The 20,539-nt window shown below is 42.4% G+C and overlaps 1 protein-coding gene across 1 annotated transcript in view; it reads left to right on the top strand.

Annotated features, from left to right (window-relative positions):
- Positions 1–20,539, top strand: part of KIF5C (kinesin family member 5C) — a 548,720-nt gene that overhangs the window by 256,231 nt on the left and 271,950 nt on the right. Inside the window, exons 5-7 of the mRNA XM_086957253.1 lie at positions 7,052–7,100; positions 7,854–7,909; positions 10,971–11,058. Coding sequence (XP_086813379.1) covers positions 7,052–7,100; positions 7,854–7,909; positions 10,971–11,058 — 193 coding nt within the window. The remainder of the gene's footprint in view (positions 1–7,051; positions 7,101–7,853; positions 7,910–10,970; positions 11,059–20,539) is intronic.

The raw sequence follows: 20,539 nt of genomic DNA, 5'->3' as shown, positions 1-20,539 counted from the left end.
GCCAGGGACAGACTGATTTGCATATAGCCAGGTTCTGAGCTAGGATGGGGCAGTGAGATAAATAACGGTGATGGATCAAGCCCTGATCTTTGGACTGGGTAAGAGTGGTCTGCTTAATTCAGACACTCTGTTCATCACCACCCCCTTTTCTGAATCGTTTTTGGCCACTATAGGTGTGGCAGGGTATACTCCGACATGAGTCCCTTTCTCACTGCTCCATCAGGATTCAAGCAAGCCGGGCCGAAGACGGCTGAAATGCCAGAAACCGGTCCCCTGTAGCTTGTCTCCTTTCTGGTGAAGAATTGGCTCGGTAGTTTAGTCTGCCCTGTTCCCATGATGCACTGGGCCAGGGACAGACTGATTTGCATATAGCCAGGTTCTGAGCTGGGATGGGGCAGTGAGATAAATAACGGTGATGGATCAAGCCCTGATCTTTGGACTGGGTAAGAGTGGTCTGCTTAATTCAGACACTCTGTTCATCACCACCCCCTTTTCTGAATCTCTTGAGAAGGCCTGGAAAAAAGACCCAAACACCAGCACCAGAGACGCCTTCAAAAACGCCACCCGCATACACCACCAACTGATCCGGACTGCCAAGAAAGCTGCATTCAAAGCCCGATTAGACAACAACGCCCACAACAGCAAGGAGTTATTCAACATCGTCAAAGAGTTTACCAACCCTATTGCCAACTCCAACGACATCTCTCCCTCTCAAGCCCTCTGCGACTCCCTAGCTTCGTTCTTCCACGACAAAATCGCAGACATCCACAACAGCTTCGACAACCAACCCGGAGACCAACCCACACAACCCTCTGTCGTACCTTCTCCCCCATTGAACATCCTTAATGATTGGAACCCAATTTCCACCGAGGACACCATCCGCCTGATGAACTCCATCCACTCAGGATCCCCCACAGACCCATGCCCTCACCACATCTTCAACAAAGCAGACTACATCATAGCACCACACCTCCGAGACGTCATCAACTGCTCCCTCTTCTCGGCCACCTTCCCGGAAAGCTGGAAACACGCCGAACTCAGCGCCCTTCTGAAAAAACCCACAGCTGACCCCACCGAACTCAAAAACTACCGACCCATCTAGCTCCTTCCATTCCCGGCAAAAGTCATTGAGAAAGCTGTCAACAACCAGCTCGCCTCCTTCCTCGAAGCCAACAAATCCCTCGACTTCTCACAGTCCGGCTTCCGAGCCAAACACAGCACTGAGACCGCACTCATCGCTGCAACAGACGACATTCAAACTCTACTGGACAATGGAGACACAGTCGCCCTTATCCTCCTTGACTTCTCTGCAGCCTTCGACACAGTCTGCCACAGCACCCTTATACAACGCCTCAGAAACATTGGAATCCAAGGAAAAGCACTGGAATGGATCACCTCGTTCCTTACCGGGAGAACTCAAAGAGTCCGCCTTCCACCTTTCAAATCAGAAGCTACTGAAGTCATTTGCGGCGTGCCACAAGGATCCTCACTCAGTCCCACCCTCTTCAACGTATACATGAGCCCCCTCGCTACCATCGTACGCCAACACAACCTCAACATCATCTCCTACGCTGATGACACTCAACTGATCCTCTCACTCACCAAAGACCCTAACACCGCCAAAACCAACCTGCATGAAGGAATGAAAGAAGTAGCCGAGTGGATGAAGCACAGCCGTCTGAAACTGAATTCCGACAAAACAGAAGTCCTTATCTTAGGTTCCTCCCCCTCCGCCTGGGACAACTCTTGGTGGCCAGAGTCCCTTGGTAAGGCACCCATCCCGACAGACCACGCACGGAACTTGGGCGTCATCCTGGACTCCTCACTCTCAATGACCAGACAAGTTAACGCCGTTTCATCCTCTTGCTTCAACATTCTTCGCATGCTCAATAAAACATTTCGCTGGATCCCTACCGAAACTAGAAAAACGGTCACCCACGCACTGGTTACAAGCCGACTGGACTACGGAAACACCCTATACGCCGGCACCGCCGCAAAACTTCAGAAAAAACTCCAACGCATTCAGAACGCTTCAGCCAGACTCATATTAGACATCCCGCGTAATGACCATCTCAGGTCACCTGAAAAACCTCCACTGGCTCCCCGTCAATAAGAGGATAACATTCCGCCTCCTAACCCACGCACACAAAGCACTTTACGAACTTGGACCCGAATACCTCAACACACAACTCTCCTTCTACACCCCCTCCCGCCAGCTACGCTCCTCCAACCAAGCCCTCGCTGCTGTACCTCGCATCAACAAAACCACCATGGGAGGAAGATCCTTCTCCTACCTGTCGGCTAAAACCTGGAACTCACTTCCCACTCACATCCGCCTCACTCAGAACCACCTAACTTTCAGAAAGCAACTTAAAACCTGGATATTCGACAAATAGTTCCCCACCCTTATCCAAGCGCCTTGAGACCCTCTGGGTATGTAGCGCGCTATACAAATTTTCTTGAATTGAATTGAATTGTTAGGACCCCTACCAGCTACCACTTCTTCCACTTGAAGACTGTGGAAATGTATGGCCCATCAGTTATCTTTCTCATCCTCCATCAGCAACCATAACTTGTTTGCTTTAGTTGTCAATATTCTGTTAAGGTTCTTCTTCTCCAACCAACTCTCGAAAATCTGTAATAGAGGCCCTAATCATTTGTTGTCTGGATTTGAACTTGACAGGGTATTTGATATCCAGGGTATTCGATATCTGGGCATCTAGAACACAGCAGACCGGCATATGTGACTTGAGCTGGTGCACTTGAATTTCACCTCCTCTGAAAATACTTCATTGGCTGTCCGTTCACACAAAACAAGCCTTTTTAGTCTGTGTCTCTGCCATGAAGCTGCTTATAGCCATACTCCAGTGTATCTATATAGATTTGTTTACCTTTTACAATCTTGCTTGTAATTTTCAATTAAAAAACATTCATCTTCCTCTTGTACCAAGATTCAAACGGTCATGTTCTGGTAGCTCTGCCTTCTCAGTTGTAACTGTCAAGACTTGGAATAGATTTCCCCTTATACTGTGTGGCCAGCAGAATTAAAATTCCTTTTGGAAATCTCTGAAAACTTTCCCACTTTTCCTTCCCTATACTTTTGTTTTGTCATACGTTCCATCTAAGCGCTTGGACATCCTGTCCTTGTCAGCTGTGCACTTAATACATTTTCTATTCATTCATTCACCATTCCTTTAAGGTGAACTGATTGAAATGCATATTTCTTAAATCATGACCCAATGGCACTGAGCCTGTCACAAAAGAAATTATTTTTATACGAGCAGATTTACTTACCCTCAACCGAGCAAGAAGCTGAATCATGTACCTAATGCCCCACCTGTTTAATTGTGACTTTTACCTCATTTCTAAAACATATAAGTGCCAGGTCCCAAGGTATTGCTAAGGATGCATCTGAGGCTTGCACAACCCACTGTCCCTGTTAGTGCTGCAAAATGGCAAAGGACTCACTGCTGTTAATGTTTTTGTTAGTGCATAGTGCATTTCTAAACTGATGAGTGTGTACAGGCAAACATTAGCACAAATTAAATACTATGGACCTACTTATGAGTCTGGTGGTCTGAGGACCACCAGACTCACAAGAACATGGTGGTGGGGCACAGGTGGACCAACCGCCCCATTACAAGTTGGGTGGTCTGAACTCCATTGCACCGTCGCAGCTGATAGGGAACCTCCGTTCCCTGGGGGTGGTGCGGCAGTCAGGGCCTCAGTAAAATACTGGTGGTGCCGTTGCAGCACTGCCATGTATATTACGAGTTTCAGGAACACCAGCGGTGTCGTGGAAATCTTTCCTTCATCGAAAGACTGGCAGTCATGAAACATAGATGTGCATGGAGATGCATGCAGGGTGGAACAACATGTGCCCCCCTGTGCATGCACCCCAGTTCCTGCACGGCATGACTTTATAGTCCATGCCATGCAAGAACTTATTTTGGCATTCCAATTGCAGTACCTATTTTCCGGGGCACAGCCATGGGACAGCCAAAAAAGCCTTCTGGACACGCGGAAACTCGTAATCTGATGGGTGGTGTGGCCATGGGTTTGGCAGTGAGGGAGTGGACCGCCGGCAGGGCGGTCCACTCCTGCACTGCCAAACTCGCAATCGGGCCCTAACTGTCTCTGAAGCATAGCTTCTGAGCATCTATGCAATTATCAGGTATTATCAGGGGACAGTTGAACGGATGATGGATTGCAAATGTGGTGTGTCACAAATCGTCTAACCTTTAGATTTTAGGGAAATATTCTTGGTATTGTCACAGCCTACACCTATTCAGGCACTACCTTACAAATAGCAAGAGGTGTCTTCTCTATATTTGTAGAGGTGTTCCAGTTTTATAGAATTATATTTAGACTTTTCAAAAAATCTGATTTAGAAAAGCCTCAATACATAATAAATTGGGATTTTCTGAATATAAAGTCTGAGTTAAACTTAGTCCATTAGTTACATATTAAACAGTTCCTTATATTTCTAAGCAGTTGACATTCTAATCCCATAGTTCTTGATTTTGTTAATCGTGTAAGAAAAATAGCATCAAGTTCATGTACTGGGTATGCCCAGATGTAGGTCCTGGGCTCACTGTGCCACTGAAACAAAGCTACACATGGCTAGGGAGCCCTAATGAGGGCAAACCTAGTCCTGTGATGCTTGTGTTCTGGTTCAGGGAGGACCTGTCCTGACAGTACGAGGTGGACGGTGACCATGAGTAGCAGAGTCAAGACTGATTTGCTTATGGCTGGGTCGAACCAGATGTGGCACGATGGGTGAAAAATTATGGATTGGGATGTTGCTCGAGAGGTTGCCAGTGGCTGAGATTAATTCAGACATTCCATCTATCACTTTGTTGTTTTTGCATAAACTCATTGAGGGTGGCCAAAGTCTCTGTAAACCCAGGTGCATGTAAATAACCTATTCAATATAAAAGAGTTTACCAGGGTCCAAACGCCAATTCTGCAATGGTGGAACCTTTGTTTTAACCCAGTCCTGAGCTGCCATTATCATGGTGATAGCAACATTGACCTGTATTACTGTCTCATGTGGCAGTGACATTTAAATAGACTAGAAAGAAGCACTAATGAAAAAAAAACATGAGTGCAAATTATTTTTGTCCCTATTTGTACACCAGCACCGACTTACATTTGAGGTTCCATGTGCATTTGTAACGGCAGCTCCAGGATCAGGATAGGATATGACTTGTTTAAAGATTGTTTCCACTTAATTATAATCCTCAAAGCTCTAATTTGGTGAGAGTTAAAACAACGTGTTTTGAAAATTCCAGATCTTTTTGATGCCCAGAAAGGAGAGGAAAACCAGATATTCATAAAAATTACCTAAATTATTGTTAGATTCTGTTAGTTTCTGCTCTAAATGCCCACCTTAGATGTGAAAAAATGCAGGTGTATAGCACATTGATGTACATATTGAACTTTGAGGGAATTTTCAAAACCTAGCCATACCAGTTTAGTCCAGACCAAAAGATAAAAAACATGTTTTGGCTGTCCAGATTTTAAAACTGAATACCTTCGAGTCTAAATTAATATGTAGGGATATTCTGTAATGTACACAGATGCTTTGGCAAGTTTCACATTAAACCTTTTAGCTGAAAATTGGTTTATGATAAATATCTGCTATATATTTCTTAAGGCTTCCACAGACAGGCCAGGCCCTCCCACCCATTTAATCAGGTTGCTGGCAGGCGGTGGGTTTGCTTCTTTTTATTCTTGGCAAGACTGTAAAAAAGCCAATTGGCCTAGCCTTGGTTAGCTGTGCAGTTGTAAATGTTTTTTAATTAGCTTTCAGTGCAACATATGAAGCAGAAAAGGGAAAAAAACATGTGGCCACCTAAACAGGGTTGCCACGTGCTTGAATAAAAAATGTACATTTGAAAAAGCATTCTCTGCTGTGGCCAGTTTACCAGTGATGTTTAAATGACAAGAAATACAGTTGGGCCATGAATTTATTATTATTGTTGTTATTATTATTATTAGAGGAGAGAGGAAAAAAATCACCACCCTACCAGGGATTCAAATCGCAGGAAGCTGCAACATTACCTACACACTTCTTAGGTTTACAAAAACAGCAGAAAATAAATACCATCTAACTGGGCACCCAGCACCCACAGTGCATTCAAAATAAATAGCTGATATTCAAAGTCAACATAAAAAAATAAAAACACATCTTAATCCAGATTTCTCACTGAAGACAAAAGAACAATTTTTAGCCAGATGTGAACTATGTGCACAGGCTTAATGCAGTTACTCAAAGCGAAGGCAGCCAATGGTAACGTGGGCTGACCCACTGCCCAACGCTGTGGTGGGTTGAAGCAAAATGTGAATGGCCTTTTAAGAGATTAATGGCGAAGCCATTTGGCCAAAAGCTCCTCTAGGTATGTATGTTATGATTTTTTTGATAAACGATAGTCTTGTGAGTCAGGTAAAGCTGTTACATATACCAGATTTAATTTAAAAATAAATCAAGCATATACTGCTATAAACACAAGTGAGGTAATAGCTGAGAACAGTGCTGCGAAAAAAGTCCCCAAAAAGGACAAATAACATGACATTGCTGTAGTAAAAATTGAATTGAATCTGTAGTGATCCAGCTTTCAATGGAATTCGAAATTGTCAGCGGGCAATTCATCTGCTTCTGTGCCCAGCTTCTCGTTTGAGATTTGCAAATTGAAAACTGATTAGATTTGTGCCAATTGGCATGTCATCAATATCAAAAATTATACGTGGTACCGTGGTTTGTGGTATTAGATTTGATAATGGAAAACCAGGCTTCTAAGCGTGCTTTGGTTCCAAGTTTACTGTCTGCACTTGGTCATCTACTTTTTGAATTATAGTGCTAAGACCCCCAAATTCAACCTAATTTTACTTGTTCTTGTGGCAGGGAGACAGTGTCAATATGGAAATATCATTTCCAGGCACATGATCGAACGTGACAGAAATATGATCAACTCCAGTTGCAGCTGTTTGTTGTGATCATGGGTGTTTTCACACAATAATGCATTTTTTCCTTTGTTTTTGGGAATAGGTTTCCTATTTCGAGATCTACATGGACAAAATAAGGGACTTATTAGATGGTGAGTAACCAGAATATTCTAGTTTTGCGCAACCTAATTTTGCAGTTTAAGGATTTGTGCCACATAATCTGTGCAACCCAGAGGTTGGATCTGCATATTTCACTCACCCCTCATCTTTTTGGGATACAGAAGCAGCTGACCCTTTAAAATTATGCGGGTGGTAACTGAACAATTATTTTTGCACTTCGGATTTTGTTTCACTGATGACACATATCTTGTAACAGCTACTGATTTGGTACCATGTACTTATTTCCCTTTAGCACATGTCTTGCACCGGGTCTGTTACCCTATTAGCCCTACTCGAATTCGCACCCCAATGGGTTTCCTAATTTTGTCCTCTTGCACTATTATGTTAACATAAATATTGATTAAGGCTAAATTGATCGAATTGGCATATTCAAAATTTGATTTAACATATTTTATTATTTCCATCCATTCTCATGCTCGAGTAATGTGTCCACCTTTGTATTAACTGCAATGCTGTTGTTGTTTTACTTTATGTGGTATGGACGTACATATTTTCCTTTAATTTGTATTTGCTGCTTAACTTTCTATTCCTTGAGGTCCGTTTTCACCATATCTGATTGTTTTAACGTTTAGACCCCCAGGTATTTGAGCCCCCAGTGCAGATTTTATTACAAGTATTTAAATACTTCTTTTGTTGCCTGTTGATTTTACAAATCACTTTCTGAGTGTCTCACTCTTTTTCCTGGTGGAGGTTTTTTCATCTTTCTTGTGCTCTCTTTCTTACAGTGTCAAAGACGAACCTGGCAGTTCACGAGGATAAGAACCGAGTTCCATATGTAAAGGTATAAATCCGTTTAAGATTGTGGTTGGGGTTGCCATAAAACGGGGTCACCAGTTGACTTCATGCTGCTGGAAGCCATGGTCCAGTCCTGGACTTTGACTATTGCAAACCCATGTAATTTAGTAATTTTGTTCACTTGATGTGAACCAACCCTGTCACTCTCTAAACGCATTTCCTTGTTAAATAAAAATCCCAGTTTGGGAACATAGCATTCTAAGGACACGAGATCCTCTTTAAAAACAGAACCTGTACGTTAAAAATAATCTTAGGAACAAACATTGATAATACTATGAAAAATTCCTCCTTTTTTAGGTTATTAAATCTTCAGGTAAACATTTTCAGATCAGTCATGTTCTGCTCTCTTTCCTTCAATAACTCCCCATTAGACGAATTTGAAGGAGAAGAACATTAACCCCTTCGATGCTGATGACAAGCTCTGCTCGTCATCAGCCACGTGTGACGTGTGCGGATGACGAGCTGAGCTCGTCATGTAACGCGGTTATTCGAAAACAGCCGCACAGGGCAAAAATAACCGCAGCAGCGATGCGGTTAAGGAAGCGAATCATCCTTCTGGCAGAAATATACCCGCTCTTTCCCTGTTCTCTTTTCAATGCAACAGTCCATTTTGTAGGGAACAGAAAGTTAGAACAACGTTTACCCCTTTTCTGCACTGTGCATTTCTAAACACAGTATCTCAATACAAAGCTAAACATTAACTATAATGGAAAATCTATAATTCTAACCCCGTTCTCACTAAGGAATTTACGCTCTTGAGGTAAATTTTTAGAAAATGTAAAAAATGTCTACCATTAAAAAAATAAGCCATCATCCATGATGGTCAACATTTTGGCTACCGTTACATTATAATTTATGAAACACAACAAGGGCACCCAATCGAGTCAGCACAGGACCTCGGGGAACATATTAATGTGAACAACAGTGGTCCCATGCATGGAGGAATTTCAAACCAAGGTTAAATATAGACACAATGGAAACTAAATCACCCCTCATGCACCATTGGGTACTCCCCACGCCGCATCTTGCACTATTGCCGTTCATCCCTGAGACTCGATCACGGGGCTTTTCACAACCACATCAGGATCTTCAATATGTATGAATTGCTTAATTCATGGCTGACATTTTGCATGTAGGCCCGTAGGGCATTATGTATTCCCTGTATGAGACTCCGTGTTTTCACTGTGTCCATTTGGAAAAGCGCGGGTACCGCATCAACGTTGTTGCTATAAAATTCACCAGCAATGCTATATAGGTGTTTAGTCCTGTAAGAGAAACAGTATTTCCTCAATTTTTATGATACTTGCTTCACAGTGGTAGTTTTTAACTCTCTTTAAATTGTATATAAACTGCACTTCACGTCCTGTGCACAACACCGTCGATATAGGCCCATAAGGCGACACGGAATGTCACTCATGTCCTAATCTTAAGATCATGTACAGTGTAAGCTTGAAGCTTTCCCTAATATGCGTCCTCCCTTGGACAAATCTCTTTATTTTTCCCCTTTCGGCTATCATGGCTAGGAATAATTAGGCTTTATTCAGTCCTGATGATGATCCCTGTAACCTTTTAATGGGATCGAAACGCCGTCGACAATTACTACACCATATACTGTGTTGTGTATTAATTACTATAATTTCAGTAATGGTGTGAATGAAAATTCTGTTATTGTTATATTGACAGAATACAATAGCTCTTGCCTAAGAATCTCACTCTATCTTCTGTCCACTCTGCTAACTATGACACTTTGTAAATGTTTGGGTACAGGCTTGTGCCCGTCTCTAAGAAATTCTTGAAGGTATTCTTTCTGAAAGTTGTTGTTGAAAATTAAATATTGGACCGCTGCCCGGCTGGGCAAGTCAATATACAATATAGTTTCCATTGTGTCTATATTTAACCTTGGTTTGAAATTCCTCCATGCATGGGACCACTGTTGTTCACATTAATACCTTTACATTATGTCATCATTTCAAAATTACAAAGATTTTGTGAAACAGAGTGACGCACTTCCTCCGTTAACATCTCTGACGCCACACTCACCATACCTTTCTTACTATCCCGTCCCAGTTTCTAAGGGGTTCTGTCAGTGCTGTTCAAAATCAACTATTATAAAGCCTCTAGTTGGGCTACCTCAATATGATCTTGTACCACTGGAAATGGCAATTGCCTTTGCAACACAAGCCCACTTTAACCTCCCCAGATACATATCCACCTCTTTGACAGACATCATGCTGCGTGGCTCTACAGAAAAAAGAAAAACCTTCAAGCTATCCAGCACAACTATCAATCACCTCTGAGACAACCAGCAGCACATCCAGATTCCAATCCTCTAATTTTCTTGCATACCTCCACTGAAATCTGCTCCCTGATGAGATACAAGCAATCGTGACTCTGCCCTCTTGCAGACTGTTATGAAAACACACTTCCTCCTAAGAGGGAGCAGTAACAAATTAAAGCCACCCTATTTACACACATTGCCTCTTTCTAAGGGATCTTGGATAGATGTTGTGTTATACTCTGCTTGTATTTTACTTTGTGTGCTTTATCTATTGTTTTTTTATTGTCCACTATATGGAAGTCTATCATTCATCCTCAAGTATCTACATCATATTTAAATGTGTAAGTTCAAACTGTTGTAGGTCTCAAGTACCTTCCTTGTCACTCTGTACAGTGTTTATGATAGGTATGCTTCAGGTTCTCTCATAAACAACAAACTGCGCAGAGAGAAGAGCTCCAATTCAAGCTGGAGGTTCCTACACCTAATATAGACTTTTTTCTAGCCTTAATAACACCAATTACTAATTAAATGTGGCGCCTGTGTGGGACTAATGTGCCCCTTATTCCTAACGACCTACATTCAAAGATGCTACATCTTTTGATTAATCCTTACCAGTAGATATAATCCCAATCAGAGAGGTGAAACCCTTGAATCGCTGCAAAGTAGAACTTAGGTCTATAATCGCCAAGTGACCAAACTGACCCTGTGCGTGCTGCAGCTCTTTCTTGCATCTACTAACTACTGCATATGCTTGCTTATGACTCTCCAGGGCTGCACGGAGAGATTTGTTTCTAGTCCTGAGGAAGTTATGGATGTGATTGATGAAGGAAAAGCAAACCGGCATGTAGCTGTAACAAGTAAGTCAACCAAATAATTGCATAACTAAAACCAACTATGTTTGTTACGTTTCTCATTTTTAGAGAACTCAATTGTTCATCTGTCAATTCATTCTGGCATCAGGTGCTAAGCACTGATGGTGTAGCTATTAGTAGGTGTTAATCAGAGTTCGTGCTTCACAGGCCCATTTGTGAGGTGCTCAGGCAGTCCAGGGTGTTTTCTTTCTATTCTTAGGTTTGTATTCCTTTTTTATCCCATTCTGGGATTTGTAGTACTTTTTCATCCCATTATGAAATCATAACTACAAATCCCAGACTTCTAAGAAAAATTGAGAACTGGCTGAGATTATGATGCATGACCTGGGAAATTTGGGATCTCTCTGTTATTTAGGCTGTGGACGGCTATTTCTGCATGCTGCTGACCTTCATGGGTCGTTTGGTTTTGAGAGCTAAAGCAGATGGTGAGAATGGGCCATACATGTAAGTTAGCATTATACAGGCCATATGTTACGACATCTGTAGAGTTCTAGGTCTTACATCTCTGTTGCCCAAAATAATTGCAATCATATATAATTTATTTGTGCGGCTCTGGTTTTCTAGTTCTTCATGAATATTCACAGAACAACAGTAAGACACATTTGAATGCATTTTTTATTTGTAGGATTTATATAGCGTGCACATAGCCAAAACAGTGTCCTGCCAAGGAAACTACTGTATGTAGTTAGACCCATCTGACAACTCAGCTCAGACCTTGACAAGCCAAGTCATGGATTGCTTCATGAATTTTAAGTAATTTTATTTTTGTCTTCATCACCATGGGGGAGTGGTCCAGACTTTCACCACCTGAAAGATAAAAATGCCCTGCCACATTTAATAGACTTACTAATCTTTAGTACCAGTAGGTGAAAAGCCACAGAAGAGTTCAATGTGATAGGCAGTGCATACCTTGTAAACATATGCTGACCAAATGGAGGATCTTCGTCATAAGGAGCTTTTTTAAAACGGCTTGAAGGACCTTCAAACAAGGCACAATTATGCAATAGCAGCCCGAGCAAAGGTTGCAGACTGTCATAACTAGAGGAATGGTGAGACAGTTTGAGTAGTAGGTGGGCTGCTGCATTCTACACCAATTGTAAGTGAATAAAACCACTTACCTTGCTCTCACTGTATCGCCGATGCGGCAAGTGCAAGGTAAGGGGTTTTATTTACTTATTTTACATTCCCTATCCCGTCATTTGTCACTTTCACCACACTCCACCCCCACCCCCCTGTGCTTTCCTGCACGGGCTGCCACTGAAAAAAAGATTTCCTTTTTTAATCAGAGGGACTGATACCTACCTCGAATATGAGTTCACCAGATTGCACAGAACTGGCAGTAGCTGCTATTATTTGTAGAAGAGCAGGATAAGGGCCATCCGGGAAGCCCAGTATGAAAGATTTCATAATGTTAATGGTCTGCTCTACAGTGATCAGTTGGAACTCAGCTTAAGGTTGAGCAAGCTCTCGTTCTATCCTGTAACAGGTGGATGTCGACCAGGATTACTTGGTATAGAAATAAAACACCCACAGGTTGAAAATCTTCCTTACCTGACAATTAGATCTAAATCATATAGAGTCCATTTGATGAAGATTACGTCAAATAAAGTTTCTTCAATTGGGACTAACCGTAATCAAATATTTTCCACGTTTTTTTAGGACAAACCAATCACAATCCTTTACTAAACCTAATGTTCTGTCTAAAAATAATTTTCTGGTTCACCTTTCCTGGGATTCTCGTGCACCTCTTAACAAAATGGTAGTCCCAGGCATTCCGTTGCCTGCACTGCAATCGTGCATGGTAAACATGGGGGACCTCCTTATGTACCATGCATTCATGCAGTGGGAACTGCCTTTTAAATTGCACATGCGCATACTGTTGACACTATGATTCCCCTTTTGTCAAGGGGATTATTGGCATTCCATTGAAAGTGAAACTTGGGATTCACAGTATGTATCAGTGCCATAGGTTGATGCAATATTGGCAGTGGTGCGGGCGCAGTGCCGGTGCAGGACGATGGATGAAAACAAACAAAACAAAGGGAAAAAAAACGTACCTGAAGCAGGCCCGCAGCTCTTCTGCTCCACGTTTGACTCATCGCTGCAGCACAGACCCCAGGCTCTCCTACGCTCAATACTGATGCTGCTATCATGTTTTAAAGCAGCATCAGGATTGGCCTGAGTGCTATAAATTTGTACTCCCAGAGTAGCTGGTAGCCTGTGCTTTGCTGTCTCCAACCCAGCAACAAAGCTGGGTTGGAAACAGCTGAGTGCACACCACTCCCTTCTATGACTGCCCCACTATAGCTCCGCCCCAAGACTTGAACTTGAAAAATAAAATGATACTAAATGCGTGCTATTATGTTGTATTTTTCAAGTTTTGAGTCTGCCAGGGAGGTGGTGCTCCTACCCCATAGTGGAGGAGCTGCCACTGGGGTGATGGAAGCCTTGCATGACTTGAACTTCTGCCACATCCAGCCAAGTCATGTAATAAAATGGTGAATGCTGCCACGTGATTGAAACATGGTGTGGGTTTCGCAGCTCCGACCACTGCCTTGAAATCAGTCTCTGGGTTTTGAGTGGCGGTGGCAGAAGGAGGCTACAGTGTCCATCGGCCATGGACTGAATCTAGTATGTTGATCAGGATCTAGTCTAAAAGAAATTGGCCACTGCACATTAGTTCTACAAATTGCTGCTAGATGGCCTCTGATGACCAGAAAAAGTGTCCGGTTAAAATCATTAGCACTTGCACTTGATCCTGTCTTTAAAGACCATTTGTGTTTCACTTAGATGGTAAAATATTTCATAAATAACAATATTTTTTTCATCGATAGCTGAAAACAGGAATCCAACTTTAGCCAATTTAAAATGCTGTTTTCTATAAATAAAGTAAGGCAATATATATAAAGTCTTTGGAGTGTTTCTAGACTGATTTGGGGCACGCAGGTGAAATAGTTACCACCTTTTTATCTACTCTTACGAACAAGGTCCTCAATGTTGGACTATGGTGATCTTACTAGGCCATGTCGTTTAAATATGCTGAACTGATCTTATGTGGTTGACTACCTGTTTCTTTTATGGCCTTCATAAGAATGGCCAAGTTGAATATTTTATTATTGCACCCTTTTTTAAATCTGATACACCTGGCATCGGAATTAAAACAGATAAATCATTAGCGCCTATTTTCATTTGTGCTGGTTAAAATGGAGCATAACGTGAATTTTAGAGCGTTGGGTACCACAAGCCACATATACTGGTGTTTTACCCCAGTAAATTTCATCACGCTTGATCTATCAAAATTCACCAGGGTAAATTTGTTTTGTAACCTATGAAATTGCCTATCTTTGAACTCCAATAAAAAATTATGACACAAAAAAATTCACCAGGGTAAAATGTGGGGGATGAAGTAACTACTGCTGAACTCATGATTCCAAAACAAATATACTTAGGGATCGGGTGGAAATGGTTGCTCGTAATTTACCATTGGAAACTTCGGGTTGTTCTTTTCCCTCTCTTGTCCTTGTTAAGACATGCACTGAGGAAGTGGGCATGTAGCTGAACAGCCAGAACATCTTCGATAACTGTAGAATTGTTAGCCAATAAGATATGTATTTTGTGATTGCCATTCTTTTTAAGGGGTGATGTAGGCCTTTATTTAGTACTAGCTGGTACTGTCATACATCACACTAAAGATATCTCAGAAATATTGAACAGCCACATTACAACCCTGATAAGTCATTTGTAAGGGAGCAAGGACCTAGAATGGCAGTCGGGGTGTTGACCCAGTGAAAGCAAATGGTTTGCAGGGATATGCTTAGTATGCTTGAGGACTGTTACACTAGTGTAAAGACAAGTCTCTTTTGGCTGGGTAATATTCACATTTTACTCCAGAATGACATTTCAAACCAGTGAGTCATGCAGCGAGATGATTTCCTACAATGTTTGCTCTGTGTATATATTAATTAACTGGGAAAATACAGTTTCTTCACTTTTCAAACGTGAAAGTAACTAGGTTTCAGGGAAAAATATTTATTCAGCTTTTTTTGACTAGGTTTTGAAAAAATAGCTCTGCTCTTTTAATTCATAAAAAGGTTATTCGCCTATTTCTTTGTATAGATATCCGTGAATCAAGTAAATTATGTGTAAGCATTAAGGGTCTGATGTACAGAGACTTCTAGTAAGAAATCGTAAATAACATAAAAAATGTGTTTTTCAATTTTCTATTTCTTATTAGGAGTTTTCTATAATCGATGTGGTAGAAGTAGGTGCAATTTGCACACAGACTTCTACCGAATGCATTGGTATTTTGTGAACCAATCTATGTATCAATAAGGTTGGTTAACTAAATACCAATTCGTAGTGGGTAGCAATTAGAAGTACCTCATTAATGTGTAAGAGGTAGGTCGCAAAGTTAGACCCACTACGATTGGTCAGCCATGTCTGTGGTTGCTTTTAAATAAAGTAGGATTTTTTTTATAAAAAGGTAGCACCTTTTCCTAAAATAAAACGAAATGTGTTTAAAAAAGAAAATAAATACATTACAAACATTTATTAGGAGCACTGTCCCATGTGAGTTCTCGGTTATGAATGGTTATCAGCAATTTATATTTGGTGGTGAAATATAATTGTTTTGTGACCGGATTTTGGTCTCAGAACATTACTAAGTTATGGAGTCAGTATTTAGAAGGACCGCTCTTTACACTCCTCTTCCAAATACCAATACTGGATTTTGTCTGAAACCGAAATTGTAATTCTGTAGTGTGTTACTGAATCGCAATTTCATAATCATGAAAAATCTTTCTTCTGCTCAATGGCCAGAAAAGAGCATATTAGGACACAATACATAAATATGAATAATGATTATCGTAAAAATCCAATTTGTACAATTAACAAACAATAACAGGATAAAATTGCAGTTTAAAATGTAAAAAAATTATAGAAGCATAACCCGAGACATCAGCTAGGCAGCCATTCCTGTCTAAGCCTCCACATGTGCATCGAAAATCGAGAGACAGAAAATACGGTACATTATCTAGTATCACTTCTTAGTATTCTATACACAGTCCTATAATTCCTAAAACCATGGTTACAGCAAACTGTTAAAATCCACTTCCTTCTAATACTTTGATATGTTGGACATAAAAGTACAACATGCTCAGCTGTTTCCACCACCTAGGGGCAAAAAGGGCAGAACATATTGTGGTCAGGAATGTCATGTTCCATGAAGCTGTAAAGATAGGGATGGGTAGGATCCCCATGCGAACGTTCATGTATAAGGACTTCGCTAGGGGGGTAAAATCTTATTCAAAAACGCTTCCTGATGGTACTCCCCTTAAACTCCAAAAAGGAGGCAATGAGAGATCCAGCCCAAAGAGAATGTATAGTTAGGTGGTCGATGTAGCACCAATAGGCACCTTTAAATTCTATCTTTGAAACAAAGATGACGTGTTCCTGGGAAGACCGAAGATCCTCATGCTAAATCTATCCCTGAAGGATCCCCTGGGATCCTACAGGCCGTAGTACATCTTCTAAGGCCCTGTAGAAAGCAAAAGCTCAGGGACTGCCCATAGTCTCCACCAGTAGAATAACGGTTTTAGCATAGCGAGACCAGTGGGATACTAGGAAGTAGATTACTTAAGCTCCTCATAAATAGTTTTTCAGTTAGCTCAAGGGCTCCAGTGTCTAGCAAACCCCACAGTTCTCCACCATAAAAAGTTTCCCCTGGGGCTTGACATTTATAAATCTCAAGAGCAGGATTAACTGGGCAAATTGAGGAGCCATGTTGGGATGCAGGATACCCCCACAGTATTGCTTTAGTTTGAGCCTGCGTGTCTGGGCATGAGATAACCAGTCAAAGTGTTCTCTGAGCGTAGCCCCCAGATAATCAAACGCCTGACTCTCTCCAGAGCTATGCCATTGTTCTTTTGGTTGGAACACAATGTTGGAAAGGGTTTAAAAACCATATATTTGGTCTTGCCAAGGTTAATCTCCAGCCACTGATGCCTACTGAAGGACCCAAAACAGTCCAGAAGCTTCTGGATCCCCTTAGGGGATTTGGATAGCAAACCCGTATCATCTGTAAATAGTCTGTCTAGTATCTTAACCCCAGCAAGATATGCTCGAGCTGAAATACCAGATCCTTAATATAAAGGAGAAAGAAGGTTGGAGCCAAAACACCCCTGCCTCATTTCCTGATTTACAGGAATTAGATCTGTTAAATTGCCCTGAGGCCCGCATCTAACCTGGGAATAGTTGTTATAGTGAAAACTGATTAGAACTTTTAAAAAATAAGTGGGAATCCCCTTCTCCTCCTGCACTTTCCACAGGGACTCTCTGCTAACAAGGTGGAAAGCGGACTAGAGATCCACAACAATCACATAAAGTCTGCCTCCCCCTGAGTAACATATTTCCAGTACAACAACTACAGGCGAAACACCTGATCAATTGTTCCAATACCGTCCCAGAACCCAGCTGGTAATGGAGTCAGAATACTCATATCGATCATCCACTCGCTCAGCCTAGTCAAAATGATCGGACTGAGCAGTTTTTGTGAGCTGTCAATTAGACTGATTGGCCTGTAGTTGGAAGATAAGGACCTACAGTTCTTCTTAAAAATTGTAATGTCTGCCTCGGCCCAAGTCTGCGGCATAGGTGCGCGCCAATCAATATTACGTTAAAAAGCAAAACAAAATAGGGGTGCCATATGTCACGATATGACTTAAAAAGATCACCAGGCACTTTGTTCAACCCTGGGGCCTTGTTTGGTATGATCGAATCAAGAGCTATGGGGATCTCTGTGCTAGATTTATGAAGGACCCATTGTGACGCTAATTTGATGGGGTACCCAGCAGCAGCTACACCAGTGGAGCTACTACTCTCCAGCTGGGTCTCCTGGTCGGTGGGCGTAACCTGAAGGAGTTCCTGGACTACATCTGAGTATAACTGGGAGAAATGCTCAATCCACACAGCAGCAGAAATGTTTCTATCCAGTGGGGTGTGGATGCAGGCATCACCATTGGCAACACTGCACCAGAAGGTGCAGTGATCCTTGAATTTAAGGGCGCTCAACATAGAGTCCGATTTAGCACATTCCCAGGCTCTTTTTACATTGAGAATTCTAGTTTTGTAGAGTGACCTGGCTACCCTAGTAGCATCTCTAAACCCAGTTTTGATGGATCCTGACAGGTCTCGTCTGGCTTATCTACAGGATTTAGTGTACCAGGAGAACTTTGTTTCTCTTTGGGAAACACGTAGACTCTTTCAGAAATAAGTTCCTAAGGGAGGTGAACATGGAATTTTGAATTGTACACAAGCTCAACAGGGCTTGTGTACAATGGTCGGGGGTCACATTCTCAGCTACCACTGCACCCAAACCAGCAGACACAACTGCAAACACTTTTCCCAGTGTTACTTCTTATTCTATCACCCCACTCCACTTAAGCCTACGCCGATTGTTGGTAGCAACCCAACCTTCTGTCTCAGGGCTTTGGGGTTTTTTCTGGAGAGTGTCACCCAGGGCTCCCAGTGTTAAACTCAGAGTGTTATGGTTGCTTAAGAATCACAACCATATCGACCAGAGCTGGTCATAACCTAATATCCAGCAGGATATAATCAAAAGTCTGGAACACTGTGGACGGTTATAAGTGTGTCTCCCATCCCTGTTGGATTTGGCTCTACCATTAAACACCCGGAAGCAGTTGCTAAGCATAAACTCATTTAGTTGTAATGCTACAGCAGACTTTCTCTGAACAGGATGGAGTGTAAGATCAGGAACATCCCAAGCATGGTCCTCATCACTAATGAGGTCCTCATGCAGGATGGACAGAGGCTCAAATTTACAATAAAAATCATCTGCTACTACTTTAAAAGAATCCACCTGCAAATCAGGTCAATTGCTTGTAGCTCTGCACCTTTTCCCCCAAATCTACAATACACATTGTATAAATACAATACCCCACCGGATGGAAAGGTAAGAGAAGAACATTATATATCTGGGCTGACTACATCAATTTCTTGGTAATGCAACCGAGTGGCCTTACCCCAGATTCATACCACCCCCAGGCTCTTCCCTACCTTGAGGTGGTAGCAGCCAAGGAAAAAATGACAAACCCTGCACAATATTGCAGGACTAGTGACCATGTCTCTTGGAACAGACCGATATCAAATGACTCTCTAAGCAATCCCCAGTTGGGGCACAAAAGCGTAGATGCCAAGCCAGCTATTTTCCAAGAAACTACCTTAGTGTGGTAGGACAGGTAGAAAGAAGCGTCACCCAGGTCATGTGGCCCAGGACTACCTAGAATACAGAGGACTGCCCTTTCCCACTATTGGCAATGGTACAAACCCCAAAGGGGCAGTGCCAAAACATAGGAAGCTAATAGAGAAAGGCACCATCTTATTAGAGGGGGATTTGGGACTAGCGTCGCTCCATCTTTCTACTAGCCCAGTGATTGGAAGATCACTGTTGCTGTTAACCAATGTTGGGTGTCTGGCTATAACATCTGGAGTGGATAAAGGATGGAATCTATTGGAGGTTGGGAATGCAAATTCATCAACAACCACAGCCCTAAGGGGCAGGAACCCATGGCTCACCCAATGCCTCTGTTGTAAATGTTTGTAGAAAAAACCCAGGGGGGCAAGCTTGATACCATCTCTTATTGTACAGGCCCTCGCCCCACTCTTAACCAGCCACTGAGCTAGGCCAGGGCTCCTGCACTTGATGACCACACAGTCCACTCTGATGCTTTTTGTCATAGGGCCAACAATTTTCACTATCCAGAAGCCTTGGAGAAACCACAGGAGGAGTTTTACTACTATCAATATTAGTTGGCTGTGATTGTACAGAGGCCTCCTGACCTAAAAAAGGTATTTACAGGTGAGGTCAGCTGGCTAACTGTGAGCTTGAATTTAGGCCAGGGTTTGCTGTCACTGGGAAGAGAGGCATCAGAATTGCAGATGGATGCATGAGCGGGTGGGCAGCGTCCTGACCTGCAGCCATGTCAGGGGACAGACCCGAGATACTTGGGGCACCTATGGTTATAGGGCCTGTACATGGACCTGTGGAGGGAACTAAATGACAACCAGTGGCAAGCCAAAAGTCCTGTGAGAGTTGCCTTTTACCCAGTTCGATCACTTTGGAGACTATATTGACTGCTCGTGTCAGGAAGGAGGCCAATGTGGTGCAATATAGGGGATTAGTGGGGGCAAGAACCTTCTCCTCTGGGGTTTTCCTTTTACCCATTGTTCTTCCCAGGTGTTTTAGAACCACAGGCGATGTAAATGAAGAACAAAAGTAGTAATAGGAGGAGGCGGAGCTCAACAAGACAAGTAGCCAAGTGGACTAGGTGAGTGGTCAAGTCCAGGTACTGCCTTTTTGGTCCCGGATGGCAGGCCTCTGGGCCAAGAGATGGGGCCCAGCCACGGACAGGCATAGAAGGGTCCGCCCTTGCTGTTACTTAGCCTGGGT

The sequence above is a fragment of the Lissotriton vulgaris genome, chromosome 2_1 (genome assembly GCF_964263255.1).
Source record: "Lissotriton vulgaris chromosome 2_1, aLisVul1.2, whole genome shotgun sequence".
NCBI lineage: Eukaryota > Metazoa > Chordata > Amphibia > Caudata > Salamandridae > Lissotriton > Lissotriton vulgaris.
The sequence above is the reverse complement of the archived record's forward strand: the minus strand, read 5'-3'. Positions and strand labels throughout refer to the sequence as shown.